The 18,856-nt window shown below is 40.6% G+C and overlaps 1 protein-coding gene across 1 annotated transcript in view; it reads right to left on the bottom strand.

Moving 5' to 3' along the window:
* Positions 1–18,856, bottom strand: part of LOC307212541 (homeobox protein Meis1-like) — a 150,176-nt gene that overhangs the window by 22,421 nt on the left and 108,899 nt on the right. Inside the window, 1 exon segment of the mRNA XM_079970012.1 lies at positions 10,059–10,135. Coding sequence (XP_079826138.1) covers positions 10,059–10,135 — 77 coding nt within the window.

The raw sequence follows: 18,856 nt of genomic DNA on the forward strand, positions 1-18,856 counted from the left end.
GATACAGTACCTAGATAAATGAGATAAAGTGATATATTTTTGAAAAGCTACCCGCTCGCATGGTAGCTTTTTAATTTTGGATTTTGTTTCGCATAGCAAATATTATGTGGCATTATACTGCCTTTTATATTATCATGCATTATTTTCTCCATCTGCCTTTCTTGCTTCCCCACCCCCAGTTCTTCCTCCTGTCTTTTTTTACTATATTGGGAAAACAACCCATAGCTAAATGTTTAAACAACATCTGTAAGGGCATTATTAAATCATGCCTGAGCATGGGGAAAAAGCAGACCAACCCTTGAAACATGACGATCCCTGATTGATTTTAGATTGCTCAAGTCGGAGAGTATAATTTGGGAAGGTTTTAACATTTATAGCCAAGTACTTGTGTTTATTGTAACTTTGATTGCTCATAAAAGTATTCATGTTATCACATGGATTCACAACTCAGCATGTCCGCTTAACTGTAACATAAGCAACAGCAGAGTGATCTAAGAAAGTCAGATGCATATTTAACCAAGCTGCCTGGTACTAAAAATTTAACCTGAATTGTCATTTAGCCCTCAGATTGTGGCTGTGCATAGTGACTGCAATCTCCTTTCAGTACTTTCCCATGGTAATAGCAGGAAACCAGTGGCGTAGCGTGGGGGGTGCAGGGGGGGCCAGCCACACCGGGCGCAACATTGGGGGGGGCGCTCGCACTCGCAGCTCTCTGCCCCTACCTGGCTCACTCACTCTCTCTCACTGCAGTGCTGGCTGTGCGAATCCGATCTGAGCTGCCGGATCGCCGCCCACTGTGGAGGGGAAGGGTGCCAGGCGTGCGTTGCGGTGCGGAGCGGAGAGAGAGCGAGGGAGGGACTATCTGGGGGAGGGACAGTGCAGTGGCCGCCCAGTGCAGCGCTGAGCACGGGAGAGAACCACATCCGACCAGCCCAGGCAGCAGCAAGAAGAAGCTGGCAGCGGTGGCAGGTTAGGGGTTAGGGGCGCAAATTACTTGCCTTGCCCCGGGTGCTGACAACCCACGCTACGCCGCTGCAGGAAACCTCAGACCCAGGGGCCAAATGCAGGCCTCTTTTTAGCCCTTGGAAATCTTTCCAGCCTACACTCTCCTCAAGCCACACCCTCATTGAGTGCTTTTGCTTGGATGGATGTGTCCTTGATTCCTCTTGCTTGCTTGAAAATGTCTCTGTGTGTACAGAAATCTGACTTTCACACAGCTGGAATGTAACCTACTTTACAAATTTAAGAGTCATGCGCATTGCTCTACCAACTTTTGCATATACCCCGCCCACCAGTGGAATGTGGCCCCTGGAAGGTTTCTCACAAGGAAATGTGTCTCACTGGTTGAAAAAGATCTCCCTCCCTTGCATTAGGAAGAACAGTTGCAGAAGTGCCACAGAATCAGCCAGCCTTGGAAGAATTGAAGATCAGACTTAAATTTAGCAAAGTACTGTAAAATGAAAAGGTGCACAATGCCAGATTTCTCTGGATGTAGTTCACCTCTGGCATACTGAAGTCAAGCTACATCAGGGATTGTCAACCTGGTCCCTACCGCCCACTAGTGGGCATTTCAGGATTCTAGGTGGGCGGTAGGGGGTTCTACGGCACAAGCTGAATCCTCCTTCCATTGAGCACTGGTGGGCGGTAAGGAAATTTTACCATCAAGAAAGATGCATTAGTGGGCGGTAGGTATAAAAAGGTTGAGCTACATGATAATTATAACCAACTCAAGTGTTGTGACAAAATCCAGGCTGGAGGAATCCATGGCACCTGCTTTTTGCAGTGGCTAGAATTATCTGAGAAAATGGACAAGATGTGCAAGCCAGCAGGCTGACCACTGGTGTGGCACATCTTCCACATTAAAAGTCCTCCACAGGTTGTTGTTTTTTGCTACAAGGTTCCCCAGGGCAGGTTCCTTAGATCCTGGGAACAAGCCAAGGTTGCAAACTTGAATAAAATGAGGAGGAGGCAGGTAGGCCCCATCCCACATAATCCCACATGATGCAGTGCATGCACACCATTTGAATGGCAATGCCCATCAACTTGGGGTGGGGGCGGTGTTCCCCTCAAATATTTTATTGGGGGTGACAAAGACCCCTCAGCCCCTAGCAGCTGGCTCCTATGGACCAAGCCACTGTGCCAGCATGCAGAAAGCAGATTGTTAAGAATAAAAGCAGGTTATGAGGAAATGAGATATTAGTTAGGATGTAAAAGGTTCGTGAGGAACTAAATTGTCATCAGCGTGGTCTTGATGGATTTAATACCAAATATATGAAATATCCATTTGGATTATTGATAAAGAATCAAAGGCTATCCATGCTAGGCCTATGAGTGTCCCATTTCTACCACCTCCCCAAGGTGCTCACTAACATAAGTTTCAGAAGAAGCTCAAATTCCAGGGGCAAATGCTTTGTGGCTCAAAACCACCATGGTTTCCTATTGTATGCTTTTATTGATTTCATGTTATTATTTTCAGGTTTTACTGCTTAGAGGTTTTATCTTCTTGTACATAGAAAGGCGATTTTCTAATCTCTAGCTATAATCTTAAATTATAGTATGCTGCTTATAATCTTAAATTATAGTATGCTTCTTATAATCTTAAATTAAAGTATGCTGCTTTTTAAAATGATCAGGATGGTGTTGGTTTAGGCAATCTTGAGTAAAACCAAGGCAAATTCTCATGTCCACTGAATAAAACAACAAGGATGTTCTCAGAAAATTTAAGTACGTAAGCAATATTAAACTTAGAAACATCCAAAATATGATACAAGAAATCATGTAAACATTTTCAAGAAGCATTATGAAAAACTCTCTTTTTTGCAGAAGCACCATAAAATCTGGCATTCCTAGTTTATTTCCAGTATCATGCTACCAAGACATGAGTTTGGGTTTTTCATACACATTTCACATATTCCCACATGTTGTGTTGCTGCCAATAATTCATGACTGATCCACACCCAGGCTGCCCTTCAGCATTTCATTTAATCTCTGCAACGATGATTTACAATGACTCATCATTAATACAAAAATGTGTGTTAACAAGTTTTGAAAGATCAAAAAAAAGAAGGCATTTCCTTAGAGTTGTGGCTGAACGACTTATGAACCAATTGAATAACGAGAAAACAAACCATAAATGATAGGTTAGCTCTCCCCTAGTAGCAAAGAAGTTTAAGAAAAAATATAAACTTACAGAATAGCTATTTGTATGCATATTATTTCCACAGTCCCTAATCTTACATATAAGACTTTTCACTGTGTCCAGTTATTTCAATCACACTTAGGAGCAGTTAAAGCAGCCCAGCATCATCTTTCCAGCATCATCTTCCCAGGACCTCAGGAGCGATCCACAAACCTAGTGCACTGTGTGCTGCTGAACTGACATGTCCTTTCCCCCTCTGCACCAGTGCAGACAACTGCTGAGCCCTAGCAGCACCCAGGCATAGCCAAGATCCAGACAGCAAGTGCCTAAGTTGTCCCCAGCTGTTGCAGGGGAACCATCACAAAAGTTTCCAGATAGAAGAGAAGAACTGGCATGTTTAACAGAGCCTCTGGGCTTTGCTCTGTCCCAATCCCAGGGCTCAGTTGATACCTCAGTGAGATAGAGTTGCATCAGCTCAATGTAGCCTGACCACAGTTCTCTCTCGAGGCCTGTTTCACCCCGTGCTATTAACCATGTGTTCAGAGCAGGTGGACATAGATTTGGCCACAGGAGCTGCATATTTCGTGCTCCTAGACTAGTAGCAGGTAAAGTTCAAATCCCACTTGTGATGGATCTTGGGCATCCAATGTCTCAAACTTAGTTCTCTATTAATAAAACAACAAGGTCATATTCAGGGATTTGTTAGGCATTTCACGTCACATATAGCAGTCTTATACATAAATGACCAATAGCAGTTATTGTTGGAATTCTGCCTGGGTCAGAGGAATGTGCCACAGCGTAGGCACCGGCAGATATTCCTTGGCGACCTCCCGGCTGCTACTCCCGGCAGATAAGCTGGCGAGGTCTCGGCGATTTTTCTCAGGCTGTGAGAAAAACACACCGTTCCTTCCTCTCTCCCCTTTGGTGTCCCCAGGGAGGGGAAAGAAGCAGACAGAAAACTATTTACATCCTTTATTTCTGTCTCTCACATCAGTACAGAGAAAAACATGTCTGCACTCAACAGCAGTAAGAATAAACTCCACCCATGTACTTCCAGTACAGGTCATATGACACACACACTGAGCTAACATCCGGTGCTCAGTACAGAATGGACTGCCCCTTTGTTTCCATGGCAACAGTCACAAACTTCCTGTTTGGCTTTCCAGCCACAAGCAGCTGACTGAGCTGCTAGAGCCTTTGCTTGCTGCTGCATTGCTGCTTTAGAATAACAGTTATCTCTTCCTCAAGTGAAATTTTGGTTCACTTGTTCCTTCATTCCTCATATCATGCCAGCTATTTCTGAAGCTATCATATGGAAGCCTACTATGTCTTTGATTTTGTTTTGTTTTTTGAACTAACAGTGGAATCAAAATAGCAAAATGTCACCCCGACACACTCAGGCTTTAAGCACATGCTTAATTAATTATCTTGTTTTGAACCACTGTGGTGGGACAATAAGCAGTGCAACCTAATTGCAATTCCATGGGATATTTCTTATGTTCTGTTTCCATCCTATGTGCGCGCTCTCTCTGTCTCTCTCTCTCTCCCTCTCTCTCTCACACACACACATTATAAATACATACCTGAAACAATGCCAAAGTAAAATGCTTCAATGATAATGAAATTTACACAATGGTTTAAACAGTTGAAAGACCATCACATACATTATCTTGTAATCCTTACAACAACCTGCAAAGTATGTCAATATCATTATCCTCATTTGCAGATGAGGCTAAAGCTGAGAGAGATTGGATTGCCTAAACCACCATACAAAAAAGTCAAACCTGGGACAACTTACAAGTAAAGAGACCTAAATGTTTATGTGTATACAAATACAGACACACACAAATAATACACCTATATTTTTGTTTCACAGAAGTGATACTTAACATCTTAAGTCAGGGGGCAGGAGCTAAAGGTGCTCAGGGACTGTTTGTAGACTGCAGAAGTCTGATTCTCCCTCCCCCATTTTAAGAGCCTGAGAGTCACTGAGAGGGAGGGACTGGCCATGGGAAGGTTGATGTTGTTGCAGAAAGACAAGGGGATCCCCCAGTAAGGAAACACCAGTGTGTTGTCCAGAACCACAGCACAGAATCCACAGGTTCTCAGGAGCTAGCCAAAATAATTTCAGGGGCTAGATGTGTCACACTGACAGCATTTTGCTGCCAGCAGGCCCATCCCTGTTCAGAAACATCCTGTGTCATTAAAATGCACAAATTACATTTTAGGAAGCTATCCTAAACCACATCTGTTCCCCCCAGGATATTACATGTTAGTCATACCCACCATTCGTAATTGTTGATAAAATATTGTCTATGTTTAAAATCTATTCTCACAGGCTAGAATCATTCACAGGCTCCACCTTGCAAGGTTCTCAGAATGTGACTTCTAATAAAAGCTGATATAAACAAACACATGGAGAATATATACTTCTACGCCAGTCTAGGAGGATGTCTGCAATGGTTAACAAGAAGAGTCCAAGAAGCAATTTTAGGCAAGAATTGACATCTTATCCAAATGAGGAGAACAAAAAGGAACACAAACTTTGGCTAAAGACATGCAGGCAGACAATAAGAGATGCAAAAGAAGGATTTGTTAAAAATATAAAAGCCAGCAACAAACAATTCCTTAAATATCAGTAAAAGAAGACTGTCTAGAGAGGCAGTTGGTGCTTTGGATATCAAGATAATCAAAGGAGGAGCATAAACAAATCACAGAGAAGTTGAATGAATCACTGGCATCTGTTTTTACAGTGGAAGATATAGGACAGATCCCTCTGCCTGCACTAACTTTCACAGGAAAGGAGTCTGAGGAATTGAGGCAAATAGTGGTGAAGAGAGAACAAGTGTTAGGCCTTACTGACAAAATAAAAAACAACAAATCACTGGGTCTGGAATGGATAGCATGTGAAACTGCTGATCTTCTAACAAAAATATGTAAATTGCCCCTAAACTGCTGAACTTCTAACAAAAATATGTAAATTGCCCCTAAGCTAACCAACCTGGAAACTGGTCAATGTAACACCATTTTTTAAAAAGGGATCACAGGGGATCCTGGAAATTTTAGGCTGGTTAGCTTAGCACAGGGGTCAGCAACCTAAGGCCCGTGGGCCGGAAGCAGCCCATGGAGGTAGTTTGACCGGCCCATGAGCCATCCCCCAACTGAGCTGCCTGCTCATGCCCTGTGCTAAACCAGCGTAGTGCAGTGTGGGGACTCACTTCTGTGACGCCGAAAATCACATCTACACAGATGTTGAAAATCACAGACGCACAGGCGATCCGGCCCATGGAGGGATCTCCGCGGGACTGTTCCGGCCCAGGAAATATTAACCTTCCTGACCCCTGGCTTAGCATCTGTTCCAGGAAAACTAGTGTCTCACTGAGCATATAGAAGCAGAACTAGGATGGCCTCTGCAAGGGAAAGTTCTTTAAGTGTGTAAACAAGCATATAGAGGTGATCCAGTTGACATTATGTACTTGAGCTTTCAAAAAGCTTTTGATAAACTATCTTAGCAAAGACTCCCAAAGATGCTTAGCAGTCATGCATTAAGAAAAGAGGCCCTTTTGTAGATCAGGAACTGGTTAAGTAACAGGAAGCAGAGAGGAGGAATAAATGGTCGGTTCTCCCAAGGGATGAATGTGGAAAGTGGAGTCCCCCAACAGTTGGTATTGTGATCTATACTCTTTAACTTGTTCATAAATAAACTAGAACTAAGGGTGTGCAGTGAGATAGTCACATCTACTGATGATATACATTTTTTCAGGGAGGTTAAAACAAAAATAGATCGTGAGGAACTGCAAAAGGATCCCTCCAAACTGAGTGAACGGGAAAGGAAATGGCAAATGCAATTCAATGTAAGCAAGTTCAAAATGATGTACATTGAGTTTTTAAAATGGCGCCGTAGGTTAAACCACTGTGCCGCTTGGGCTTGCTGATCAAAAGGTCGGCGGTTTGAATCCCCGTGACGGGGTGAGCTCCCGGTGCTTGGTCCCTGCTCCTGCCAACCTAGCAGTTCAAAAGCACATCAAAGTGCAAGTAGATAAATAGGTACCGCTCCGTTGGGAAGGTAAACGGCGTTTCCGTGCGCTGCTCTGGTTTCGCCAGAAGCAGCTTAGTCATGCTGGCCACATGACCCAGAAAAACTGTCTGCGGAAGCAGACAAACGGCGGCTCCCTCGGCCTGCAAAGCGAGGTGAGAGCAGCAACCCTAGAGTCGTTCATGACTGGACTTAATTGTCAGGGGTCCCTTTACCTTTACCTAAATTTCACATATATGCTCATGGGGTCAACTGACAGTGACTAATAAGGAATGAGACTTGGTACTGTAGTGGATAGATAAATGAAGGTGTTGACCTAGTGTACAATAGCTATCAAATTCCAGGTTAGAGATCATCAGGAAAGGGGTTGAAAACGCAGCTGCGACTATCACAATGCCATTAAGCAAATCTTTGAATACTGTGTACAATTCTGGTCACCTCACCTCAAAAACTGTATCAAAGAACTGGGAAAGTCTCGGAAAATGGCAATCAAAATGACTGAGGGGCTGAATCAACTCTCCTAAGTGGGAAGGTTACTGCATTTGGGGCGTTTTCTTTTAGAGAAAAGGCAAGGGAGGAGAAATGAAAGAGGTATATAAAATTATGCAGGATGTGGAGAAAGTGGGAAGAAAAACACTTGTCTTCCTCTCACATAATACTAGAACCCGGGAACCCAATGAAGCCTTATATTGGAAGATTCAGGACAGATTAAAGAAAGTACTTTTTTACACAGCTCATAGTCTATGGAATTCACACCCCCACAGGTGGTTGGCCACCATCTTGAATAGCTTTAGAAGAGGATTTGACTAATTCATGGAAGATAAGACTACTTATATGGAAGACAAGGCTACTAGCCATAATGGGCCTGCTTTACCTCCACTGACAAAGGCAGTAAGCCTCTGAACCAGTTGTTGAGAATTGCAAGTTGGAGAGAGTGCTGTCCAACTGAGGCCAGGGACAATGGGACTTGTAGTCCAACAACATCTGGAGAGGGCCACAAGCTGGCCACCCCTGCTTTAGACTTTCAGCAGCATAGTTTAAATATCCTTGTGTCATTCATACTGTAGCCACATGTTCCTATGATGGTCATGATTCAACCAAAGTTGCTAACTAACCTCAGGGCTCAGTGAAATAGATTTTAGTATGCAATTTTTTCTTGATTTAAAATAAATGGGAGGTAAATGTAGCTTCACCTCATGTGGATTGGGTCCAATTTTGGGACACACAGGCAAGCAAACTAAATACATTTCTCATAATATCAGAACTATACACCCCCCCCCCAGTTTCTCTTATTTGCAAAATTGCGTACAAGATTGAAGGGCAAATGCACTAAGACACAGAGGCAATATACATTAGTAAATCTGCATCAAGTGTGCTTTCATATTCTGATGTCCCTATTAGTGATTAATACATACATATATATATTCTAATTATTTGAGAATATTTAAACATGGTATTATAAAAATATATCAGGACATGCAATTCAATATACAAAGCATTCTGTGTTTTTCATTATTCAACACATTTAAAAGGCTACAACAAATAGATCTCCCATGACTGCTGTAAGGTCACAGAAATTGATAACCCTTACAAGCTATATTATGGGAGTCTGCCTGTGTCTCACAGATAGTGCACTTTGTGAATTAATCCTCTGAAGGCAAATATATTGTAAGTAGCTTGTTATCTCCAAAGTACTAAATTGAAGAATACATGGGATTATATTGACAGAAATTACATTTTCTGTAATGGGGTTTAATATATCTGAAACGTCTCCCATCGGTCCCTAGTCACACTCTGACAGAGAAAGGTTGGTTAATGCAGGTGCAGTAAGGCATCAAAACCAAATTTATTCACTAAAATGGATTAGGCCATGTAATTAAAGCTTCAGCAATATTAATCTCTGACACTTACTGAATAATATAAAATACTTTTGTCTAGAAACTGGCCCTCTCCCATTTCTCCTCTCCCCTACCCCACCAGGCTTTGAGCTTGCTGTGGACATTTTCTGGATATTACTTCAAAGGGGATAAGGTTTCCACATCGTAAACACTAATCAAAAAATATTAGGACAATTAATTAGATAAACTTAATTTTACACCGCATTAGATTTCAGTATGCTTCAGATATAAGCCTTGTTCTGGTATACTGTGTGAAACCTGAATTTCTGTGCAAAACATATGGCAATGCATTAAATCATTTTTTTTTTAATGGTGATCTTTTTGCTAACATAGGACCCATGTAATCAGAAACAGCAAAAGCTTAATATTTTTAAGGAGACTTTTTCTTTCTTTCTCCCAAAGCAAGATTTGGGGCAGATTTGTTTCAGGTTGTTCCTTTTTATGCTGTAAAGCAATTCTAGAACCAGCTTTCTCAGATCATGGGTGTGGTCCCATGCTCAGTTTGCTTAACTTACATTGACTTTAATGGGATTTAAACAGCTTGTATGCTGTGTCGCAAGAGCCATGAGACACTTTAATACAAATCAAGCTGGAATGAACTGACGACTATAGAAGAACTATAATAATGGTTAATTTATTTGTAATTTCCTAGCAATAGAGAAATTGACTGCTCGAAAGGTGACCTAAAATAGATCCATTCTAGCCAGGCAGCAGGCGCCACACAAATAGTTACGCATTGAAATCTAACTATTTCCCAAGTTATGAGAAAGCAAATATCTATAATCCTGAAGGAGTAGAAGAACCCTGAAGGAGTAAAATAACTAGTTCCCCTAGCTGAAAGCATCACTGAGGCTATGCTGGTTTTGTACCCATAAACTAGCAAAGAAATGTAGGCTACTGCATCATCTCAATGCAAACCATTAGCTGCAGGCTGCCAGAGGCTGGAATACTGATTGTGTGCAAACATTAAAGCACAATTACTTACCAATTGTTCACTTGAAGTATTGTGAGCCCCGTGTCTTGTGCCAACTGCTTTTTCTGTTCTTCTGAAGGGTAAGGATGCTGTAAGATACCAAAGTATATGTACATAAATATTATATATACATACATTAAACGATAATTTTACCAGCTATCTTAGTTGAATCGTAAAAGTGCAGTATCTATAATTAAAGACAAAAATGCTGAGGTGTGTCACTCTCATAATTATTAATGGGCTACTACATCATATAATTAATGGCAGTAAAAGACAAGCCAATTATAATGATTAGTGAAGTGTAGAAAGAGCTGCTTAGGATACAAGCAAGTACTTTTGACACTGAGGGAGGGTAGTTGCAACAGTAGCACAAAGTTCCAACTCTTGTTTGACAGAATTACATACGCTATCATTTTCTATATTTTTCACAATACTTGTTAAAAATATATGCAACAGTCCATACTCTGATTTTATACCAATATGAGGCCTGCATCTTACTGGCAAACATTAACCTTGCTTATGAATTTTGTTCTAATGAATCAACCCAGCTACCAACTTTTGATCTAAATACTTGTGTTTTTATGCACTTAAAGTGTTAAACTCAATTGTAGTCAAGAACAAGTGCAATCATCAGCTCAGAAATTCAACTTCGGCTGTGAGGATTTCAGCTTTCAGTTTAGAAAATGCCCTCTCATCACATTATTTTACTTCTGCGTAGCTTTATGCCATATTTATGCATGGGGCTATTACCGGTAATCCTTTGATCAAACTGGGTCTTCTAAACAGGGGTTCATGGACCACCAGTGGTTCCGCATTGTTTCTGTGGGTTTGTAGTTGACAATGGGAGATGGCATATCCTTCACAATAAGTATACATATTTATTTTATATATTTTATTGCTGCTTTCATTTCTTATATGTAACTGAAATAGCAATGCATAAAATCACACACACACACACACACACACACACACACAGGGAAATGCAATTAAAACTATACAGCATCTAGCACAGTGCATTACAACAACAGGCAGAAAATTCTTTAAATGGTCTTGCAAGACCCTTATCAATTTTGAAGTGATGCATTGAGTTGGGATCCACTGTATTAAAATATTTCTGGACTTTCAGTATAAACACCACTACACTAGGAGGCTAATCTATTCTGGCCCACTCCATTAAAAACAGGAATTCAGCTCACTGTAATTTAGAATGCTATTCGCTGTAATCTTAATTCACATAATTCGCAAGACTTTCAAAATAAAATTAGATAATGATTGGGAGCTTTCTTCATGTATTTTCCCCAAAATAAATCAATATTGTGGGTCCCATAAACATTTCAAATATTATTTGTTCCATTACTGCTCCATATTATTTGTTCCATATTACTATCCCAAGTAATTTTTTGGTGTTGCCATGGCTGTGATAATCAGTGCAGTGTGTGTCCATGTACTTCTGCTTCATATCACACATAATACATTTCTCCACATCATCCTGGGGTCACATACCTGGGAACAGTTTGCATGAAGTGAGGTTGGGAAAGTGAAAATGACAATGTGAAGCAAGTGGCAATGATACCCCTGTGCAACCACATGGCAGGCATCAGCGGTGAACTGAGTAAAAAAGCATTTGCTGGGGCCTAAGAACTGCTGCATGAGCCACTATAGAGCCCCACTAACATCTTCCCTGTCATTGCACACCTGTGAAGTGATCACATGTTATTGCACACATGTGAAGTGATACCCATTAGCCAGCCTTTGGTTCAACACATGCAGGTATAGTTTCCATAAATATATATTAAATCAGATTCATTGCCCTGGAAGCCCCTTTCCCTAACCTGCATTGGTTACACACTGGGAAGAGAAAGCATATTATGCTTTCTCAAGGGCTTCTTCTTTTCCACGCATCCATGAACAAAATGAAGCTAGGAGAGCCCACAGATAGGCTCTTGCCCAAGGGCCCGCAAAATCCTGAACAACTTCTGCTTTGGAATTTACTTCCAAGACAAATCCAAATCCTAGTGAAGATAATGTTGCAATGTGAGAGAATCGATGTGGAGTCAACTAATAAGAATAAACCAGACTGGGGAGGTGCTCTTAAACTAGACTTTAGCGTTTGACAAAATTAGAAAGTTATTCGCAAATGATTTTTTATAAAACCCTCAATTTCAAGTACCATTGTAACTTAACTAACACTTTCAACATCAACTAAACCAGCTGAGAAATGTTTGCTTTTATATTTTACAGAAAAAATGAAAGAATGTGGACATTTTGGCACTTTTCACTGTGTTTATGCCCGTTCTGACTCTACAATTACAAACAAGTGGCCACTTACAAACAAGTGGCCTTGTGCTAGATCCACCTTACTTTTTGGTAGATCAATTTATAAAATGAATCTATGCAACATTTTAATTCTGGCCATCCAAATAGCGAGGGTCCTTTGTCCTAATTATACCTATGATTGCAAAGACCTACATATTAGGTGCACAACAAGGTAGATATGGTGGTATTTACTATGCACTATGAGGGTTGAGATCCTCCATCTACCCTGTTCAGTCAGTTACAATGGCTTTCTAACAACTTATCTGGGGATGTGCCAACATAGTTGACTGAGAAATGCCTAAGACGGTATTCTTGTGAGTTGGTTCTCGGACTCTCTTCTATCAGGATCCGTTGTCTCTACTTACTTCTGTTCTGTAAAACACTTAGCATAATATGGCAGGCAATGGACTCTGCTTCTAGCACAGCAGGAATAATCCCTCCAGCTACATCAATGCAATGCTTCGATATGAGTTACTAGGTTGTAGCCTTGCCAGATTGTGATGTACTATCATTCTAGTCAGGGAAGGGCCATAGGTCAGTGGCAGAACATTTGCCGTGCATGCAAAAGGTCCCAGATTCAATAATCAGTATTCCCTAGCTAAGACTGGGAGGGATTCCTGCCTAAAGCCTAGAAACCAACTGCCAGCCAATGTAGGCAGTACTGAGCTGACTGGGTATATGGCGGGTTCCTGTGTTCCTAGACATTGTGCCTTTTCTGATAATTTATGTAGGGATACAGTAGCTCTCAGAATTGTTTTTCACAACAAATTACCCTAAGTAACCTCTAATGTTGTTTTCAAATGCTTGCTGTTCAGTTTGTTTACCATTTTGTTTACTTAGGTTTAACTCTTTATTACCTCGATGTAACAACGAACACTATTTCTCTTTCTTATTTTGCTTTATACCTTGCATGTGATCTGACTTTACGTAACCAAGCAAGCTGTGCCTAATTCTATGCAGGAGCAAGAATTTTTAGCACAGCCTCGAGCTATGGGGATTGAGAAGTCTGTCGCCAATAAGCAATTTTCAATTGTTCTGGACTTTTAACAAATAGACAAGAACAGATAAAATTAGCCATTAGAATAATACAGCTACTGTAAAAATCAAAATAAAAAACACCAATTACCAGAAGCATCTGAAAAAAATATGTTAAACTATGGTATATTTATGGTCATCTGATTCTTCACTCCCACCCCCACCCCCTCTGGTTATTGGCTTAGTGTAGCAAAAAAATGTTCAGTTTCATGAAAAACCTATAATTGCTATAATCACATGAAAGCCATGACTTCATGTAGATAATCTCTCCCAGAAAAAGTTCACTATGAGGTTGAGTTGAAAAGAATTACAGTATGTTTCAAATACCTGAAAAATTATGAATCTCCATTATAAGCTTTTTGCAGATAGCATGAATGATTCCTTATAAACTAAGAATAACAAACAAACAAACAAACAAACAAACAAACAAACAAACAACAACAAGCACCATGGCAAAGAATCAACTTGCCACAGGCTAGGCTGCTGTAAAAACATTCAAAACCTTCTTATATTTCCACCCATGAGGCTAGTAAGGCACATGCTACAGGCAATAGCAGACAGAGCATTGCAACAGAGGAAAGAGTAAGAACCTGATAACTGTCTTTTTAATAAAATAATAAAATAGGAAATTCATTTTCCACAATTGCTGACAATTCTCTTTTAATCTTTTTAGCAATAACCACTATCTTTCCACAGCAGCATCTCATACATTTTTTAAAAAAACAAAAAAAACCCTTGAAAACCAGTCAATAATTAACATAAGCACTGATTTCGGCTAAGAAGCATACTTATCACCAAGATCACTTGGGGATATGAAAAGAGATTGGGCCACTGCTCGATAAACAGTGACTTGAGATCTTTACTTTTGTTGTGTACATTAGCCTCATACCATTATCTCTTAAAAGCTTAATTATTTGCACACAATTGATCAAGATGGGAATTTGAGAAAGGATATGTTCAAGCCTCTGGGAAAGCTGTAACACATTAGGAGAGCAAACAAAATTACCTTTAGATCTTACAATAAGAATTAACGATTAGGACCACATATAGGGCAGAGCAGTAGCCTGAGCTATTCTTTCTGGAGTGTTTTCCATTTAATCTGCATTAACACCTCCAAATGAGTGAAAGCCATAAAACAGTGATTATGTATGGTGAGGCTTATGCTCCCTTCCTAGAATCAATCCAGCACACATTTATATTGGAGGAATGCAGCTTACCTTTCATAGCTAGGGTCAAAGGGGGAAGGGAAGAGGCTCAGATTGCAGGTAGGCATATGAGCAAATTCAGACCAACCAGCCTTGCGATAGGATTTTGACACAAGATCTATTGTTTTACAAAGCTCTTGCATGTTTATAAGGGCTGTAGTTAGCAGCAATATGCTGCTACTATACCGAACAATAAATTCAACAAACAACAAACATATTCTTCATCCTTATACAGATAAATCCAAGGTGTGGATTGCTTGATACCATTAACGTGTTTTAGAATGCATCATATTCAATTGCTACATTCAAGAAGACTAAAAGAATACTAAAGATTTTCTCAAGTCGTACTACACATAATGTACAAACAACTGTTAACTGTATTCAAATGGCCCTTTTTGAAGAGTAAAAGCTGATTTTGCTGATTGTAGGCATTATTATCCTCTTTATTGCAGAAGGGGAAATAAAACTGATAACTACTAGCCTCCAACACACTTAGTGAGGTCATGGCAGAGGCAAGATTCGAAAAGAGGATTTTCCAGAAAAGAAAGCCATCACAGCTCACCTCAATATTCTACTTGAATATTCTATTGACTGCTATTAAGTTTTCCAATTATCTTAACCATGGCTAACATATCGAGAGCATCTTCTCTTTCCTGGATAAATTCACAGTCCCTCCCCTTTACAGGTAGGTAGCCGTGTTGGTCTGCTGTAGTCAAAACAAAATAAAAAAATTCCTTCCAGTAGCACCTTAGAGACCAACTAAGTTTGTTATTGGTATGAGCTTTCGTGTTCATGCACACTTCTTCAGATACATTGAAACAGAAGTCACCAGACCCTTATATATAGTGAGAGGGTGGGGAGGGGTATTACTCAGAAGGGGGGTGGGAATGGGTGATTGGCTGATAGGTGTGGTAAACCTGTTGACGAATGTTAACGGCTGCAACTGGTCTTACAGGAAAAAGCAAGGGGTGAGATGGCTAAAAATAGCTTTACCATGTATAATGAGATAAGAATCCAATGTCTCTATTCAGATCAGGTCTCTCCATGGTTTTAAGTTTGGTAATAAGTTGCAATTCAGCAACTTCTCTTTCCAGTCTATTTCTGAAATTCTTTTGTAATGTGACAGCTGTTTTGAGATCTTGTATAGAATGTCCTGGGAGATTGAAGTGTTCTCCTACTGGTTTCTCTGTCTTGTGATTCCTGATGTCAGATTCCTGATGTCCCTTCCCTGTTCAACATTAACCATGGTGCAGTGTTGTGTCTGTACTATGCTGGTCTGCCTTCAGAGACTAATGGAATTCTTGGGAGATTGTCCCACTGATGTCACCATGATGTCAGGTGACCAAACTTCAAAGGAAAGACTGGGAGTGGGGGTAAGCTCTTGAGTGGAACCAATCCTAGTGGGTCTTGCATTTATTAAAATTTTTAAAAGGAGTTTAACACAAACTGCCACCTGCCAAGGAACTAGCAGAAACACACTACAATACTCCCAGTTGTTGCTTTGCAGCCATGTATTTACTTGCGTGGGACGCGGGTGGCGCTGTGGGTAAAACCTCAGTGCCTAGGACTTGCCAATCAGAAGGTCGGCGGTTCGAATCCCCGCGGCGGGGTGAGCTCCCGTCTTTCGGTCCCAGCTCCTGCCCACCTAGCAGTTCGAAAGCACCCTTAAGTGCAAGTAGATAAATAGGTACCGCTTTATAGCGGGAAGGTAAACGGCGTTTCCGTGTGCTGCTCTGGTGCCGGTTCGCTAGAGCAGCTTCGTCACGCTGGCCACGTGACCCGGAAGTGTCTGTGGACAGTGCTGGCCCCCGGCCTCTTAAGTGAGATGGGCGCACAACCCTAGAGTCTGTCAAGACTGGCCCGTATGGGCAGGGGTACCTTTACCTTTAACTATTTACTTGCCCCACAACTGATATCAAATCTTTGGGTGTCAAGGAAGTCAAAGGCTACAGGACTGCAGAGAGAAGCTAAATGAATTCTTCACATCTGTCTTCACAGTGCCTGAGCTAACTTAGGAAAAGTATGAGGAACTGAAACAAATAGTGATGACAGAAGATGAGGTTCAAGGCATTATTGACAAATTTAAAACTGGAAAAAAATTACTGGATCCCTCAAAGAGTTCTTAAATAACTGAAATGTAAAATTGCTGAAATTTTAACAAAAATATGTAACTAGTCCCTAAGGTCATCCTCCATACCTGAGGATTGCAAAATGGTTAATTTAACACATTTTTTTAAGAAAAAAGATCCAGGGAGAATTGAGATAATTACAGCCTGATTATATTAATGTATGTTGGAAAGCAATATTAAAGATACCAACTGCAATTGATACCCTTTTCCCAAGTGCCCCCAACAAATGAGGTGCAATAGATTGCTATGGAAGAGAAAGCCTTTTTAGTGGTGGCACCCCAGAGATTTCATTATAGTTGTAAGCCATCCCAATATCTCTGTTATATAGTGTCCTATAAATACTGTAAATAAATATTCATTCAGCCTTTAAACAAACAAACATAAAACATAACATAACATAACATAACATAACATAACATAACATAACATAACAACAATGGCCAACATTTAACTAGAATTTGAAAAACAGAGGTAATCCCTCCCTCCTCACATGCAAATTTCCCCCTTCCTTCCCTTTTCCATGTTAGCTATACAGGCAACAACCAATTTACACATGGCAAAAACAGTCCTAAAAGAGCACAGAAAGGAAAAAAAAAAAGGTCCAAAAGCAGCACCTGGCAATCCCACAAGCCTTACACTGACCATTGAGGCCTATGGAGAGTTGGAGTTTGAGCATGGGGGTTTAGAGGGAACAAGCGATTGTTGTGAAGTTCAGTGGAGTTTGGTGTCTGGTAATACTGCTGGGGTTTTTTAAGGGGTTTCCAAGGGCTTCCTGAGGTGTAGAGGGTATTTGCAAGCTTTTCCAATGGTGTTTGAAATATACACCATTTCATTTAAATGTGAGGTGCTTCTGAATGTAACCCCTGTGCAAATAGGGAGTTGCCCATACTATGCTGTACTATGGAAAAGGGGATGGAAAATTTGCATGGGGGAGGGAGGAATAAGAGAGCGAAGCATTAGCCCTCTGAATACTCCTGATCTTTTAATCATGAATAAGAAAAAATATATATTTTGCATTTGGCCTCAGTTGCAGCTGTATGACTATATTTCAAGCCACTCAGTGATTGCCCAAATAAAAACTACATTAACGTAATTTCCCAACAATATGCAGATAAGGCGGGTGTTCCGGTTCTCCAAGGTAGCCTATGAGAGACTTAAGGAACAGGGAAAGCAAAACCTTCTCTGCCTTCCTGCTCAGTGCCACTGAAGTAGTAGGGGGCAACTACTATTTGCGCTCAATGCTTTCATTTCTGTTCTGCAACATAAAGCCCTTATGCCATCCGCCAGAGCATTCTGAATTACAGCAGTAATTTTAACACTAATAAAGAAATCAAAGTGACAGAAAAGTGTAATTTTCTACTATGCATTATTTTTGCAGTTTAATACTATTACTTAAGGAATTGCTATCTTGACATGAAGGCATTTTTAAACAGTGTGGTTATTTGGTCTAATCCGCCTCCCGCCCCAACACTTTACTATAATCAATAAGCAAAGCAGCAAACAGTAAAAATGCAGCAGGGCTATATTCAGACTTATATCTTTATCCCACTGTTTCTCCAAATGCACTCCTTTCACAAAATTTTCCAGCAAATGTGCATTTTAGGATAGTGATATATTATCTTTTCCATCTTGATAACCAAGTGGCAATAACATTCCCAGACCTAATATCTTGCCCAGCGCAATGCCTCATCGTTATGGCTATAGAATATTTGCAAGCCAGTCCATGGGAAAACTGTTGCTATGATAAAATCAGACTAAGTTATCTCCTTTCAGACTCTAGGTTAATAATTCCTTTTTGGCACGGAGCGGCTTCTTTGCCCAAGCTGAAAAAACAAAAAGGAGCTGCAAGTTGTAGTTTAAAAGAATGAAAGCAAGCATTGGAACAAGCGACCTAAGATGAGCAGGACTGGAAAATGTAAAAAAAAAAAAAAGGAAAGCCCTTCATTGAAGCAATGTACGGGATATGGTGGGGAGGAGCGATTAGTAGTAGCATTTTTTCTAAGAGTTCTGCCTTGCCCACAATAAACTTAACACATTCCTAGAATATGGTTTGGAGATTTTTGTTACATGTCTTGTTACCTCCTATCACAGCCTGCATCCCCAATTAGGATTCTGAAGTATACAT

The sequence above is a fragment of the Podarcis cretensis genome, assembly GCF_951804945.1.
Source record: "Podarcis cretensis genome assembly, chromosome: 3".
Classification (NCBI taxonomy): Eukaryota; Metazoa; Chordata; class Lepidosauria; order Squamata; family Lacertidae; genus Podarcis; species Podarcis cretensis.